The sequence below is a fragment of the Macrosteles quadrilineatus genome, unplaced genomic scaffold, assembly GCF_028750875.1.
Source record: "Macrosteles quadrilineatus isolate MER2022 unplaced genomic scaffold, UCM_ALF_1.0 Scaffold_4__1_contigs__length_99947679, whole genome shotgun sequence".
Lineage (NCBI taxonomy): Eukaryota > Metazoa > Arthropoda > Insecta > Hemiptera > Cicadellidae > Macrosteles > Macrosteles quadrilineatus.
The window spans coordinates 16,267,022-16,284,286 of NW_026542597.1; the positions used below are offsets into that span (position 1 = coordinate 16,267,022).

General features: G+C 34.9%; 2 protein-coding genes across 13 annotated transcripts in view; both read left to right on the forward strand.

Moving 5' to 3' along the window:
• The window catches only part of LOC128993297 (TLD domain-containing protein 2-like), a 456,668-nt gene extending 454,911 nt beyond the window's left edge, over positions 1–1,757 (forward strand). For all 12 annotated transcript variants that reach the window (XM_054417094.1, XM_054417091.1, XM_054417095.1 and 9 more), the window contains one exon: positions 493–1,757. In XM_054417094.1, coding sequence (XP_054273069.1) covers positions 493–628 — 136 coding nt within the window. In that variant the 3' untranslated portion in view covers positions 629–1,757. The remainder of the gene's footprint in view (positions 1–492) is intronic.
• Positions 1,758–9,849: 8,092 nt separating this feature from the next.
• LOC128993398 (E3 ubiquitin-protein ligase Siah2-like) lies at positions 9,850–16,457 on the forward strand. Its single transcript, XM_054417284.1, has 3 exons — positions 9,850–9,866; positions 14,617–14,864; positions 15,848–16,457. Exons 1-3 carry the CDS (start codon positions 9,864–9,866, stop codon positions 16,413–16,415), a joined length of 819 nt encoding a protein of 272 aa, XP_054273259.1. The 5' UTR covers positions 9,850–9,863; the 3' UTR covers positions 16,416–16,457.
• The last annotated feature ends 808 nt before the right edge of the window (positions 16,458–17,265 follow it).

Genomic DNA, 17,265 nt, shown 5'->3' on the forward strand with positions numbered 1-17,265 from the left:
TCGGCATTTGTGATTTTTTTTTAGTGGCACAGTACAGTAGAAGTCCGATTATACGAGCTAAACCGGACCGAGACTATCTCGGATAGTCAAAAACTCGGACAACACGGTGGTAAAAATTATTACCGGTGGAACTTCATTTGCCCGGCTATAAATACTATGGACCTGAAACAAAATTGAAAAAAACGGCTATATACAGTACTGTATTTGCTCGACTCTCGATAGTCCAAATTTTTCGTAATCTGGACCAGATGTCCACCACATTAGTCCGGATTAGCGAGAGTCAACTGTAATAACATATTTTATCATATCAACTATCACAGAAACAAAAACTAAGGGAGAATTATAGTAGACTAGATTAGTACAATCAAAACTCAGTGACTGGCTCATTCAAAGTTCATTAAAAAAAATTGCAACACCTGGTCCATGTAGATGGGAATTCTACTGCACCATCCAAAAGCCAATGACACAAACTTAATGACTGTTTTTTTGCAGTGGCAAGTTCGGACTGTGGCTGGATGGAGATCTCTACCAGGGACGGACAGAGCCTTGCAACACTTACGGCAACGATCCCCTCACGCCTTCCGTGGACTTTGTCGTCAAAACACTCGAGTGCTGGGCATTCATATAACCTGTACAGTTACCGACGTTACCGACACGATCTATATTTGTTGTATTATTTATTATTATAGACAGTTTAGTCTGAGAAGATGAATGATTTGTAGGTTAGGTCTTAGCTGCATAGCCGTCAGTCAATTCATATGATATAGGATATAAATATATAGTTAGAGTTTACTGTTATCTTAATATAGGATGTATATTTTTGTCAGATAGTTTTTAGGCCGGCCAAATCGTATGGTGTGATATGTAATTTCGGACCCGACTGTTTACAATTCGAAGGATTTCTATATCACTTATTATTGTTTCGGAAGCTTTTTATATATTTTTTTAATTAGTATGGATACTATGTTTTTGTAAAACATGTATCATTGTTATTTGGTTTTGAATAGCCGAGAATTATGATTGGAATTTTTTATTTCAGTTTTTCAACTTTTTAAATACATTTTCTTAGAGCCGATATTATTTAAATATTTTAAATACACTAAAATTATTTTGTCTCCTGTTTTCACATTAAGTTTGTCTTGTTTTCGAATGTGAAAGCATATTTATAGTTTTAGCCAGGCACATGAACATTGTTTTCCACCCTGAGCCTATATTCTACATTGTTTCTACTGATTACGATTGTTGAATTGCTTATTTATGACCTTTCCTTTACCCAGCTTTCCGCACTGTTGTACATTCGAGTTTCAGGCGTTGTTGCGTTTGTGTGCCTGGCCAAGACGTTGAGAACTGATTAGCGTAGGTGTTACCGGGTTTGGCCGCTGTAAATGTAAATATTGCGTTAATCTTAACTAGTCATTGCGTTATGGTGAAGATATTTTCTAATGGTCAAAATGTCGAGATCTGTTATTTATAGTGGGTTATATTAATGGTAATGCCAAAATAGAATGTTCATGCCATCTGTTGTCATAGTTTAGTTGTATGAGTGTCGTACCCACCAACAGTAAATGTTAAATTCGTAGGGGGGATATTTTAGCGTTGAAATTTGTAATTTATTTTTAAACCGTTGCGAAACCTAGTTTGCGCTTTAATCGGACCTGTTAAACGGCATCAGTCCGCAAATTGTTTGCAATACTCTCATTAATTAACTGTTTGTATGTAATATATCGTAATATTTTGTATTAAAACCTTTAAAAGTTTATGTTTTGTTTTGTTTTTCCTTTTTGGTTGTTTTATTTTTAAGTTGTATTAAGTTTTATTGCTTACTTAATTCAGCTATTACTTTTATTTATTTAAGAACAGATTTGGATGGGAGAATTAATATTGTTAGGGTTTTTTTAAATATTACAAATACATTTTTAAAGTAAAAAAAAAACATTTGAATAAGACAATTTTTAATGAAAAAATTAACAGTTAAATAATGATATTCAACGTAAACTTTAATTGGTTGAAAATTAAATTAATTACCTTTGGCTCATTTACATAAATTACTGACTTCAAACCATTTTGTGCTAGGATATATTAAGAATAGATATAGTGTAAATACATGTTGGTTCCTCAGGAAGTCAAATTTACAGATTGAGCCCTTGTATTATTAAATTTAAATTTTTTGCAATCCATACTGTGGTCTTGTAACCATTTACGCCATACCTTTAACTTTTAATTAATTGAATTCTTAGTGAACTTAACATCACATTTTTAGTTACATTTTTAATGTTTTAATCAAACAAGTGTAAATGTTATACCAAACTATAATTAACTTCTTTAATTGGAATCTAATACATATTCAGGTACAGAGGGCTGTTTCTTGTTTGGAAACCTTACAAAAAATCTGAATGATGATAAGACAATACAACCACCATTATGTGCAATTTGTTTGCTAAACTAAACATATACAATAAAAAAAGCTTAAAGGACACTTGGCAACTCATGGAAGCACGGTTTAAAACTTCTCAAATTTGCCGGAGGTAATTCGAAGTGGAAGATTTTCATTTCGGTGTGCCATGCCAGTCGGGTTGCTAGGTGTGCGCAAACTTGTAGCAGAGCAAGTGACGGCGACAGTTCTCTTCATGTATTTCCACATCTCATGTGATCTTGTCCCAGTTCCGATCACATCCTCCGCAGAAGTTGCCAAGTGTGCTTTTGGAGAGTAAAAACTTACGTGTCACGCTTTTCTGAACATATTTAACAATATGTTAGTTGACGTGGCTAAGTATAAATCGCATGCAAAGTGTGTTTTATTCTTAGCCAAGTATGTGTGTTTCCCAGATCACAGTCTGAACCGAACAAGGAAGTCCACTGTACCTCAAACATTAAACACATTATATTGTAGTAGAGTATTTAACTTAAAACTGATTTCAGTTCAGTGAATAATTTACATTTGAAAAAAATATGCTTATTAACTTGCATAAATACTAGAAGTAAGGCTTCTATGGTCACACTTAACTGCAATTCTTCGGGGTAAAATAATGTTACAAGACATTTGAGCTGACGTTTCAGCCTAGCTTTGATGGGCATTTTCATAGTAGTATGGAGCAATACTGTATACTATGTACTGCTCCGTTACTGCCCTTAAAATCAATCTTCAACGAGGCAAAAAACCAGCATTTGTTACCTCAGTAGTCAATATGAAACATTTCCACTCCGAAAACTAAACTAAACTGAAATAAACACATAAGCTTTGTCTTCTAGTACTTGCTCATAATATTCAACATAAGATTAAAATCTCCTAACTCAATATCAACTTATTTTAGCTCCCAAAACTGTTCCTTATTTTGAGTTAACAGTTTGCTTGCAACGAATACATGTTATTTTTACCAATGTTAGAGGATAGGCCTAACTGTGTAGCTGCTCTAGCGTAGTACGCATAGCTGTTGTGCATTTGCCGTGTTTAGTTTCAGTTAAAGAAGGGTTGTGAACCGAACGTTTTACATTACAGTTTTGTTATGTTTATTTGAAAAGAACCAAAACTTTCACTAGTTTGCTGAATTTTAACCAGATACTAGACTTGCTACAGGTATCTAATAAGCATTTTGGAACGTTTTCGTGGGATCCACTGGATTGTCAAGAAACCATTGGGCAAATCTTATTGAATATGAATTTTTAAGTTTTTTGTCTCTTATTTCGGTAAAAAATATTGAAGTGATTTTATATAAGTTTAGGATCAGGATGACCACCTAATGTGCAGGGTCAGTTGAATGATTATGGAACCAAACATTTTGTTTGATTTTAAATGAGTTGGTATGACCATGGGCTGTAAGTTTTAACTGTAGGGCTTAATTCAAACCTACATTTAACATTATACTAATGAATTATTTCTTGAATTCAGGATGATGTGTTTTAGTGTAACATGTCTCAAGATTTTTTATTGTTTTAAATCCAATAAAATGACTGTCATTGGTTTAGTTTTATGTTCATTTGCGGTAATTATTTAAAATATTGAAAGATAACTTGTTATCTATGTAATATCAAGAAATATGCTCACTTAAGAAGATAAGACAATCCAAAACGTATCTCTGGAATCGTTCACACAGGGTCTTAGACTAAGAGACAATATGAACTAAAGTTTCCTAAAATTTGCCAGTGGTTTCTTGCGAGCTTTAAGAATCAGTATACCTATGACCATTTCTTTATAAGATTGTCTATTTTCATATAACATTCAATTGAAACTGTATAGGTATTTTATATGTATTTTAGACTAATGCAATAATCAATATAAAGGCTATTTACCTTGAATTGGCATTTCTACTGTTTTGTTCACCCTGGTCGGTTAATCGTGGTGGGATCTTAATACCACCTACATAAGTAACTATTTTATTTTGTTAAAAGTTTTGCCTTAAAATTGCCTTTACCCTCTTGGTTAAAGAGAGGTTAGAGCAAATGCGGAAAAGAAAGAAATTTGAGCGTTTTACACGCTTGAAAGATATGGTCTTCCAACTTGTCAATTTGTGACGTTATTGTTAATGAAATTCTAAATAATGAGTAATCTTTGATTTTTAAGACTCGATATTACTTTTTGGTGTAAATATTGTTTGGTTACCTTTCTGTTCCTTCATCATTCATATTGTTCTACATAGTAAGACGAGCTCGAATAGACCTTATAGAATTGGTCTGATGGAAGTTGATGTAATGTTGAATTTCTGTTAAACCAGAAGTTACAGTTTATAGGAATTTCTTTATGTGATTTACCCTAGTAGTTGATCCAGGGTCGGATTTAGGGTAATTGCAACCCGAGGTGAAATAACCTCAGTGGCTCCTTTGATGAATTTCGCTCCGATCGCGGTAAAATCGTGAATATTTCCCATGATCACTGAGGCGTCACTATCACAAAAGAAATGTGTTATAAGAAATTACTTTTGTACAAAACGCTGGGGCGTCCTTTATTACTTTTTTACAAAACGCTGGGGAGTCCTTTTGCTTGGTGTTAAATCCGGCACTGTGTTGACCTACCGTTTCTTTACTTTAAATTGTTAATTTTCACTTTCATCCATGCAGTTAAATACACTTAACTGAGATTTACAATCAAAACAATGTTTAGCTACAATTTTCAAGGCTATTTTCTCCAAAAATTAACTTTGGGAAACTTTCTACCCTGAAACCAACTTAGTCGGTTGAGAACTAGTAATACCTTCTTCTTTGTTTTTTTATCCGAGTGTTGATAATATTTGGACACTGAGTAAAACAGTTCACACTAGAATGAAAGATGCCAATTCAAGGTGACCCTATAAACTACAAATTAACAAACTAATAGTGTAATATCTAAACGATGCCTTCTGATTCTCGCTCAAACGGACAGAGTTTTCGTTGCATCTGTTACACCTGTGTGTCAGCTTGATAGATAACCTGACCTGTATAGAATATTCAACAGGAGGGCCTTTAATATATTGGTGATTATGTAATGTCTTGTTTTATTACTATCCTTACACCACCTTAATTCATTCATAGATATTGACAATTGAATATTGATACTTTAATAATTAAATCTGAAATGGCGACCATACGAATGTAGGTATTTTAAGCCAAGTAATGGAGATGAGTGTAGGAGTGGCGCGATCTTGTAGTCTTGTTAGTGACTAAGGCCGACATTTTTCCTTGGACACAGCTGTTAATCAATAGCCCATACAGCCAATGGCAATTAAGGGACCTACAGTTTATAGTGGAATCCGAACAACAATTTTTCCTTGTAATTAACGAATTGGTCTAATTATCAGGATAGCACTGCGGATAGTCATAGTACTCACTAGTGCGGATGTTAAACCACACCAGGGAGTATCACATCCACAGTACGTGCCTATAAATATATCCACAAATCGTGACCTCCTAGTTGCTGGATTACAGAACGACACCACCGTCCCAGTCGGGATAGAAGTAGATGTCCCATTCCAATGGTAAACTGTAGCCAATTTTAGATTTTAAAATTTAAATGGATAGAGTTGAATTAATCCACTGACAAAGTGAGGTGAATTACAGAATTTCATTGAATATGCAAACTTTTTAACAAAACTAAATGGAAAAGAAAATTTACTGTAAACTAAAATGTCATTGTACAAAAAAATAAAGGAGAAAATTAAATTTATACAGTAGTGCTCTGCAAGTGGAATATGAATTATGAATTATGTACTACTGCTAGTGCACCTATTGCTTAAAATCGAGCAATTGTCAAGTATCGGTATTATACGGGAGTTATTTTAAAACTAACAACAGTCATAATTTTCGATGAGTTTGAAAGACTCATCTACAAAATGTAACTAATGGAAATAATCACACTATTAAAACATTTTGATATTATAATAATGAATAAACACTTCTTGTAAATATTTTATCATTTTTCAGAAGCTGGCCTTATTTTTTGTGTTCTCTACAAGAAAAACTACAAATTGAGACAATTTTTTTGACACCTCAAATGTTAAAATTGGTTAGTTTGTTAGTAAGGGAGGAGTAGGGTAGTAGTGTTCACAAAAAACGGCTTCATGTATTATAGATATAGATTTGAACCAAAGAACTGGTGACAGCTGGTCTATGCAGTGAGATGACTACTTCAGAATCCAAAAGTCAATGACTGCACATACTCCATCTCACAGCACAGAAAACGTACTACTATAACCCAGAATGCCAACCACATGGTAAAAAGCATTAAGCGTTTTGAGAGAGCTTTGCCTGTCAATCGTAGGCAGCGCCACCAGCGTTGCCATGCAATAGCATAGCAACGCTGGTGGCGCTGCCTACGGATTGACAGGCAAAGCTCTCTTAAAACGCTTAATGCTTTTTACCATGTGGTTGGCATTCTGGGTTATAGTAGTACGTTTTCTGTGCTCATAGTCTCATAGATCCCTCCTAATGGATTATTCAGCTGAAGACATGGTATATAGTCTATACGATCGGAGCTGTATCCTGACCCTCAGTCTAAGCGGGACTGGCCTAGCTCGGCCTTAAACTTGAACGTGTCTCACCGTCTCAGCTGTTTTAGTCACCTTTTAGTTTACCCACTAGCCACCTAGGTTTAGTTTCGCCACCTAGGTATCTGAGTGAAGGATAAGTTATGTTTTTACCCAAATCATAATTTCTAAATTTATTTTTATTTTTTATGTACATAAAAAGATAATATCATCGATACTCTAATAGGGGTGAATTTGATTATGAAACAACAGTATAGAGGTAAATATAAGTATACAGTATACAGAGCTACAGACTGCACCTGTGGTCCAATTTTGATGAAATTTGGTATGTGTGCGAGTACTGTCTGCAGGAATGTTTTTAGTTTTTTTTGTTTGTTTAAATTTTTAATGGTGATTTTCCCAAACAACCTATAAAATAATGGAAAATCAGATTTGCACTAAAATGCCATCATCTGAGCAAATTGATCAAAATTTAGCATGTTATAGACCTTTTAATTTTAAACAAAATGGTACAACTCCCAATGCTGTAAAAGTTAGGGTACTAAAATACTTCAACTTTGGTGACTTTTCCCTAGAAAATATCATAGTTACTCCCACCACTTACCCATATTGGATTGTTGATAAGCTAATGGGAGATAGTATTTGTCAGATTTCTGATACTGTTTGTTTACTATGTTGTGATAAATCTGATTCTCTGTGTACATTCAATAGCTTTACAATATGGTTTGAGTGGTCAATCTGGGGGGCTTAGAAAGTGCAGTCTTAAATCTTGAGTAAGTAAAGAAGTAGTAAAGTAAAGAAATCCCAATAAAGAGGAATCACAAACACTTTTAATGAAATTAAACTTCCTATTCTCACTAAATAAAACTAATCTTTCCAAGGTTATATTTGTATCCAGAATCACTCCAACGTAACTATGATATCTTGGGTAAAATTACAAAGGCTTAGCTTTTGAACTCTGTAAAATTTACAGCATTGGGGGTTGTACAATTTTTTTATAGAGTTAAAAGGAACATAATAAACTGAATTTTTATAATTATCGTTCAAGCATTTCTTTGTTTTTATATCTAAATCAAATTTTACAGCTATTTTATGGGTTTTATGGATAAATCTGGATTAAAAATCTAAATTTCTAAACAAATTATAAAAAAGCCTGGAGATACTATAATGTATGTTGATAGGCTGACATACCAAATTTAATCAAAATCGGACCATATGTGTGGTCTGTACTATAGCACTGTACACATCCACACACACACACACAGCATCATCCGAAGACCACCTTTTTGGGTTCAGGGGACCCAAAACAGATTTCCCACCAAAACTCAGACTCAAGAAAAAATTTTAATACAGTAATGACAATACTTTCTCTAGGGGGAGAAAGTAAAAAGGTACCATAGGGTCAAATGCATGGAGAATTTTCATTGTGTCGTTTCCATCTAATGAAACCTAAAAGCCATATGAAAGTAAAATATTGGTTTCAGTTTCAACATTTTTTGTTCAGACGAGCCAGTATTTTGTACAAGGCAAAGTGGTAAAGCTAACGCCTCTTTCACACGACGCGGCGCGCGCCGTGCGGCGCCCGCCGGATCCGGCGTAGGGCTATGGGAGTATATGAGTCCTTTCACACTATGTCCGGCGCGCGCCGCGCGGCGAATTCGCCGCACGGCGCGCGAGTTACCGCCGGATGCACCTTGAGCCGGACGACAGCGCCGCGCGGCGTCCTCGCCGGACAACTCGGTGAAGGTGCATTGGTTCTTATGGGAGCTTTCACACGGTGCGGCGCGCGCCGCACGGCCCAACCCCTACGCTGCCTCATTTTAGGCAAACTACCTGACCAAGAGGGTGCAACAGTTAATTAAGAAATTATATATCGTTGTATCGGAAAATAATATATTTAAAGTTATTACAAAACATACATTTTTATGTTAATCCCATGCAAATCAACCAACTTAAAGTATTAAAACAAAAATTTTCCTTTAATAACTAGAGGAGAATATTTAGTATTAAATTAATAATTTAGTAATTTATACGTAATGAAACATTTTATTAACTTCTAAAATACAATATTTTCAGATATGACGAATACTTATATATAATACGTGAAGATGATTTCTACGAAATACTACTCCTCCGTTAATAATGAACCGATTTTTACAAACGATGTGTCAAAATTAAGTATTTGTTGTGTACACGCCCCCTTTCACCAATTCCTGTAGTAAAAGTCCTCGGGCTTTGCCCTTCAGGCCATCAAAATCCCAATGTATATCTTATGAAGACAAGATTTTGTTTAGTTAAACGGACGAATAATTTGTATTAATTACAGCTGTTCATAGTACACACATGATACACACAAGAGTTTTCGTTTTCAGTTTCGATAGATGGAGTGGAGTGAGCGTTCGTTTTCAGAGTGAGTTCGTTTCCAGTTTCGATAACTGGAGTGGAGTGATTAGTTACATTATCTTTGAGTTGACTCTCACACGTCAACGGAAATAGTGACAGTTATTCGTAAAAAAACTCCTTTAATATTTTGCAATTGCTCAAATTCGAGCAACAGGTGCACTAGTTTATTATATTTAAAATTATCCTATTCATTTAATTTGAACTTTTAAGTGGAGTATTCATTTAAAAGCCATAACTGAACAGAAAATAATAAATATTTAGGAGTGCCGTACGGCGCGCGCCGCACGAAACCGTACTAGTGTGAAGACACACGCTTGTCCGGCGCAGCGCCGCGCGGCGGACGCCGTACGGCGCGCGCCGCTTCGTGTGAAAGAGGCGTAAGGTGGTCTCAAGTAAATATGCTGGGGTTGCAGTGTGTGGAGTCAGCAGATGCCTTTCCTGGAATCAGCTGTTTGAGACCTGCAATGCAGCCAACACAAATTGTGAGACACAGTACTGTATTGTGGCATGGTAGGTGTAGTTGGGAGGTTAGTTTGGAAAATTAATGTTGTGTGATCTACCAATATTATCTTAAGGATTTAATATCTCTTTCAATGATTTTTAGTTTTATTTTATTTTAAGAACTACCTTTTTAGAAAATTTTAAATTTATATTAATTTTAGTTGGAATAAGTAACATTGTATTTCCTATTTGAAGTTTCCATTTGAATTCAAACTTATACAAAATTTACAACAATGACAATAACATAATTAAGTTTCAGGCTGTCCAAAAAATGATTCTGTTCTTATACCTTCCATGTTTTGTTTACATTCAAAATTTGCCTTTTTGCCTTAATTGAATGCAACAATTGTTTGAACATTGTATTATTATTTGTGAAAATTCAATGTTTAATGAATCAAAGATGGATGTATAGATGAAAAGAAAATTATTCAAAATCCAACTTTGAATATCTGATAAGTAGTGAGAAAAGATACAATTACAGTAAGGGACTACCATAATCTACCATATTCTTCAAGGTTTATTTTTTTTTTTTAATATCTATATTTTTTATTGGTATTCAATTGTTTTATAAACACAACTTAGCGCAAAATAAAAAGTCTTAGAGAACCAAGCCATGTTCTAATAAATTACTATTCGTAAAAATATATTGTTTATATAGATAGCAGTAATTTTTTAAATAATTTATTAAAACTTATTTGCTTACACTTATAAACAATTTTACTTAAAAATCATCCTAAACAATACTAATACTAATATTTTTTTTACCAAAATCATACAATTTATTTCATTAGTTGATTTAGCTTCACACCAAGAAATGCAAGTTTATCCAATTTAAACTAATGAAGACGAAACACTAAAAGTTCTATTGGCATAACTGGTTCATGTTGCCATGTTGGTGACATCACAGTTTAGTCTATGTAGCCTCGTTCAGCTACACAGAGATGTTGGAGGCTGCATGATTATATGATAAGCTACATGGTGACATTATTTATCAACAGACAGAGGAATCACTTCCTTCCAGAACAGTAACACTAAAGTCTGACATTATTTTGGTGTGCTAAGTTCTATTTCTACTCTTCAACAATGGTAAAGTATTATCAATTTTATAAAACTAAGATTAATTGTTTTGCAAAGTTTCAAGAAATAGGACTGTGTATTTCAATGGTTATGTTATTCAATATTCATATTTTCTGATGCAATCCTTGGGATAAGTCACTCTAAACTTGAAATTATACCAAACTAGCTGTACCCGCGGGCTTTACCCCGTTTAACTTCATAAGTATTCGCATGACTCATTCACGTCCTGGTTGAAGTTCGTTCGCTACGCTCACTCACCTTAGGGTTGGAGCTCGTTCGCTGCGCTCACTTGCCTTCAGGTTAGCTCGTTCGCTACGCTCACTCACCTTTTGGTTGGTTAAGCTGTTGTCATAAATTAAAAAAAAAAACTAATAGTGCTGCACCCTGTTGGTAATCCTTGTAACTTTTATGCTATTGAACATTATAGAACAGAACCAACTTGTTTAATTGAAACAGCTGTTAGGATTCATTAATTCCTTTTAAATATGAAAAATCATAAGGTTAACATGGGGAACTACAGAGCCACTGGGGCGGAGCCCGAAAGGATTTTTGAGATAAGAATATGCTTTAATGTTAATCGGGAATGTGAGCTATCATCATGCCAAATTTCAGCCCAATCCGTCCAGTAGTTTATGCGTGATTGAGCAACACACACACACACACACACACACAAACACACACACAAACTCACAAACTTTCACATTTATAATATTAGTAAGAAGTAATATTATAGTCTGTATGATGGAACTTGTCTCCTGACCCTCTGTAAGTTGGCCTGGGCCATTGCCCCAGGTCACAGAAAAAATACTACTATAACCCAGAATGATAACCGCATGGTAAAAAGCGTTAAGTACTCGGAGAGAGCTTTGCCTGTCAATTCGTAGGCAGCGCCACCAGCGTTGTAATGCAATTTTGTTTTCACCACACTATGATGTTTTTGGCTGTATTACATACGTTAATTGGTGGCTGAAAGTTACGTTTTGCTGGCCATGCCAGCTGTCGTCGTAATTTGGGGACCGAGCAGGTTTTTACAGGCCGGGGCCGCAAAATCAGCTGTCCGCTTACTTACTTAAAACATGAATGCATTTTAAATACACAATCAAAATCCATAGCATTGCAATAGAATTGTGTTATTGTCACCGTTGCATAGCAACTATTTATTTTTATTTTTGCTGATTCCTCAAATTATTTCTTTACATAACCTTAAAGTTGTAGTTGTGTTGACTATCAGTGTGCATTATTATAGTGGTAATAGGGTATAGTGTGGTGAAAAGTAGCGTTCGTACCACGGACCGAAATGGTTTTGCAGCTCTCGATCGATTTAAGTTCTCGACTTCGTCTCGAGCTTAAAAACTATCTCGAGCCGGCAAAACCTCATTTTCGGCCCTAGGTACGAAATATACTATTACATCCATACGAAAATGGGGTTATCTGTGGTTGGTGGTGTTTCAGTGAATTCACATAAAATATGTTGTAAAGTTAAGTTATCTGTATAAAATGTAAGGAATAAAATGACTTACGTTAGATATTGTGTTGTGAGAGGATTTTGTGTCTTCATAGTAGGTTTTATTGGTGTTCAAGGAAATTCAGGTAAAATAATGTAATGTTAGTTGTGTAAAATGTAAAAAAAAATCACTTACCGGTACGTTAGATTTGATGTTTTCATAGTATTTGTTATAGACATACCACAAACAAAACAACCTGCGCAGAAACGAAAAGATCACGTGGTTCGCGCCGGTAGGTGTGGCGGTACGCTAATTACAAAAACAAAATTACAAATTCCATTTCGAGCCGCGCAGGTTTGAATGGTACATTCAAACCTGCGCGGCTCGAAACGGCCCAGGGTTCTTTTGTTTCTGTTATTACTATAGTATTTGTAATTGTTCTAAGATGTCTCAAAGAGATCGCACACGCAATGAAAATAATAGGGCTCGCAATGCAAATAGGGCTCACAATGCAAATAATAGGGATATGATTAGACTTAATAGTTTTCATCCCTTATCAAATATGTCACGGATTTTGAAGTCACGAAGTGACACAGGTTGCTAGTTTTTATTATTATTATTTTGTGTCTTTACATCAGTCAAGTTTTTTTTTTGTTTTTTGGTAAGAAAACAGTCCAAAACCTCCTCCAAAACATGTAGACCTTATGTTAGTAAAATAGTCAACTGATCCAAGTACAATGGCTTTTGAGCCAAAATTGTCATATTTTGGGAAGAAACCTGTAACCTTCATTGGATGAATAATCCCATGGTCAGACATTTCAGTTTATAGATATGATTAATTATAGACAGCAACTAAAATTAATTAATCATAGACTTACTTTAAAAAATCCATCATTTTAATTTTTTTTTTTTTTTTGAAAGTTTTAAAATGTAACTTTTGTGTATTTTCTTTCAAAGTAGGGAGCATACAAGTTTACAAATACAAGTTTAGCGTTACAAGTTTATGTCGGAAAAGTAATTTAAAAAATTAAAAACAGCGAAATTCCAAGAAGTTTTACAGGTTGAAGAAGTAGGGCGTTTTTTAGGAGTGAAGAGGTGTCATTTTCATAAAAGGCTGAAGAGTGTATTGTAGAACATTTAACTCCTAACCATTAAAATTGTTTCAAATTGTTGTTATTTCTTACAGTTTTTGAGTTAATCGTTTTAAGAAAACATGTTTTTTTTTAAGGGGCTTTTTGGGAATTTTTTAGGGGGTTTAAAATAGGAAAGTGTAACACTTTGAAGTTTTCTGATTGAAGGACCGAGACCTATAACCGTACCAAATTTCAGCCTAGCTCTTCTAGAAGTATATTTGAATTTGAATAATTAGTCATTCAGTGAGTCAGTGGGTTGCACATGTGGAGGAAATGTTTGTAGCACAGGTTTCCTTAAAATTGCAACTAAATATTAACAGAAATTAAATTATCCAGCTGATCAAAATGTAAACAAGTGTTCTTCATAAGGATAACATATGGGAACTTTAAAAGCCACAGGGGCAGAGCCCAAGGGACTTTTTCAAAAATGTAAGGTCAGTTTGCAAATCTACACCTAGACGAATATTTTCGTATATAATATGTGGGGTTAAATCTTAAAACAAAAAAACCTTTTTGTTCACAAAGTTTCATGTAGCATTATTAATAATATAGATAGATACTGTAGATGTTTTCTTGGTTAATATTGGATGCAGAAAACTGGATTAGTTGAGTTTCTACCATATTCATGGACAGGCTATTTACACTGTAAACCACTCCTCGAGGAGTTGAAATAAGTTATAGAGGCTTGTACAAACTCATTGCTTTGTCATTGCATTGTGTGTTGTTTATTTCGTTGTTATTTCATCACCCAGCATGGCAACCCATAAGCCCCATGTTAATTTTTTCTTAATTTTTAAATTCATTTTTTGTGCTTATATTTTTGAGCCTATTTTAATTCATAAAGGTGTTCTGCACATCTACAGGAAAATATCTTTCTAACAGTATGCGTAGATTTTCCCTGCGATGCACACAAGCTGAGAAAAAAGGTTTTAAAGAAACATGATTGCCCATTAATATATAGATGTTTTTGTTTTTTTTTCATTTCAAGAATTGTTTTTATGAAGAATTGAATACAAGGCTACATCTGTCAATATAGATTAGATATCTACATCAGTATCCAAAGGTCAACGCTTAAAATTGTAATGAATGAATCACACTGTACAGGATAAGTTGTCGACCAAGGAGCTGCGCCATTCCTTGGACTGGCTGCTACAGCTAGCGCTATGTCCTGTATGCCACGAGACACTGACGCCGGCTGTAGTGCAGTGTGTGCGGGGACATCCAGTGTGCGCCGGCTGTCACGATGCGCTGCCCAGAGCACAACAGAAATGTCCCCAGTGTCGAGGAGACTTCAGCGACAACCAGTCTGTGTTCATCCAACAAGTCATCGAGTCATTGCCTCACCCTTGCAGGTGATTCTCTTCTAATTATTGTTAAACATTAACTGAGTATTAAAATATTATCTGGGTAGTCGAGTATGGAACTATTAGTCAAGATAGAACCTACCCACTAATCTGAAAGTAGCTATAGTAGCTAGTTTGACCAGGATCAACTCTGGACCCATATGCTGTGTTTTGTCAGTAACCTTTTAATATATTATAATACAATAGAATGTATCAATAAAATGTTTCACTCGCAAAGTGTTAAGAGGGTTGGTTAACACTGTTGGTCTTGTTTCATCTCATATCGTTTTCAGTCGCTATCATGGTTTGGACAGCACAACACCTATGGGTTATGCTGTGTGTACATATTTCAAAAACTACAAGTCAGTGATTATGATTCAAACAGCTTTTGATGACGGTTTTTGTTTCCTTCGCTACACAAACACAATGCAATTATGAGTTAAAAAGTTGAAAGAAAGTGGTAAAACTTTCGATTGGTGTTAGATGTATCGTATCCATGTTCAAATGAATTTATGGTTACTGTGTTTCCATCACTATCTCGAAAAAGTGAAATTTTTTGTGTGTATTTATGCCAGTGGTATTCTTTACGTTTTGAAAGGGAACGGTCTTGAAATATTCTCTCTGTGTTGTAACTACACACATCACAACCACTTTAGGGATGTTTAGAGGTATGGGATTTAGCTGTTTTTCTGCTGAGTTTTGCAAAACAATCATTATTCTTAAGAAAGTTTCTACAGCAAAACACATAGTGTTCACGACTAGTTAGCACTATATATGTTTACTAAAATTCCATAGTTTAATTGAGATTACAATCAGCTGTTCATTTATTGTTGCAATATTTATCATGAGACAGTAAATAAATATGGTGCCCATTGCCTCAATGTGTACATCCCGGAATACTTCCAATGTCCTCGTTCAATCATCCTATTCTACTCAACTATTAATTTAGTTTATGAGATTACTAAACCATTAAAGTATGTGACATTTTTCAGGCATCAAGGCTGCAATTACTTTGTCAAAACCAAAGACGACCATGAGAAGTTTTGCCCCTACAAATGCACCAGCTGCCGCTACTGTGACTGGACAGGGCCTTCAAACTCTATCCTCGCTCATCTTTCAGACGCTCATGGGAAGTGGGTGAATATGTTTCTGGCACCAGAATCCATGGGTGAACTCGGAATGGGATTTAACCCAATGGAGGAAGTATCCGTCTTCACTCCAATCATAGCCGACGGTCATTTCTTTTGGGGAGAGATGAAAAACGAACCGGAAGCTGGGAAGTTGACAGCAATATTCCACCCTTTGCCTTCAGGGAAGACAACGTCTGTGTTCAGAGCCTCGGTGAAATTAAACCGTTCAGGATCTTATCGGGCAGATGTGAAGATAAACATGGACCCTGAGGCAAACGCATCTGTAGAAAACTGTATCTCTATCCCGACATCAATCCTACACAAGTTTACTTCTCACAACAGGTTTGAGTACAGAATCACCGTTACCAAGATGAAGCTGGAATCTATGTACGGCTTTGTGCAGTCAACTTTGGAGATCTTCAAAAAATAGGTAGTTGGTGAGAGTGCTTCAGTGCTTCCAAGGTCAAAAGAACTGAAAGCGATATGATTGAGTTTGTGATATCCTTGCTACATTTTCTTAGTATGAAAAACATTTATGTACCTAATCACTTTTTAAGGAATTTTTTACTTAGATATTCGTTAGGTTAGTTTTTGTAGAGAAGAGCACTTGGTTTACTAAGAAGGAATAGATTCACATCTAAATTATCCAAGAAAAAAGTTCCAGGCAGTTAACAAATTATTTGATTAGTTTGCCCTTACAAGTGCCTTCTTCGGAGAAGGAAGTGGTTGATTTTCTAATACTTTCCTCTGAAGAAGCCCCTTGTATGGGCGCAATAATATAAAAATAATTGTGTTGACACCCTACTACATCAAATCCTCCAGGTATTGTGTTGACCAGGAGGTTGTATTTTGTTAACCACCTGGAACACTTTTCATGGACGAGTTAAGTTGGGTCACTGATCCATTCCTTCTTTATGAATGCATTTAAATATTCACAATTAATTATTGTACCATCTGTAAGTTACTTACATTATTCATGCACTTTTTAATTGTTGTAAAATGTCATCATACTATTTCAATAAAAATAACTGCATTGAAAATGGAATCCAAATTGCATTATTTGTGTTTAATCATTTGTTCACTGAGAAGCATTACCACTAATTTTGAATGTCTTTGACTTTTGCTCTAGATTAATTAGTAAATTTTGATAAAGAAACGGAAAAAATTCATAGATGTAAAAATTTAATCAAATCTCTCTTAAAGATATCCACTATGCTGTTAACTTGACATAGGATATTAAAATTAGCCTTAAAACAAAAATATTTCAATTTTCAGTGTAA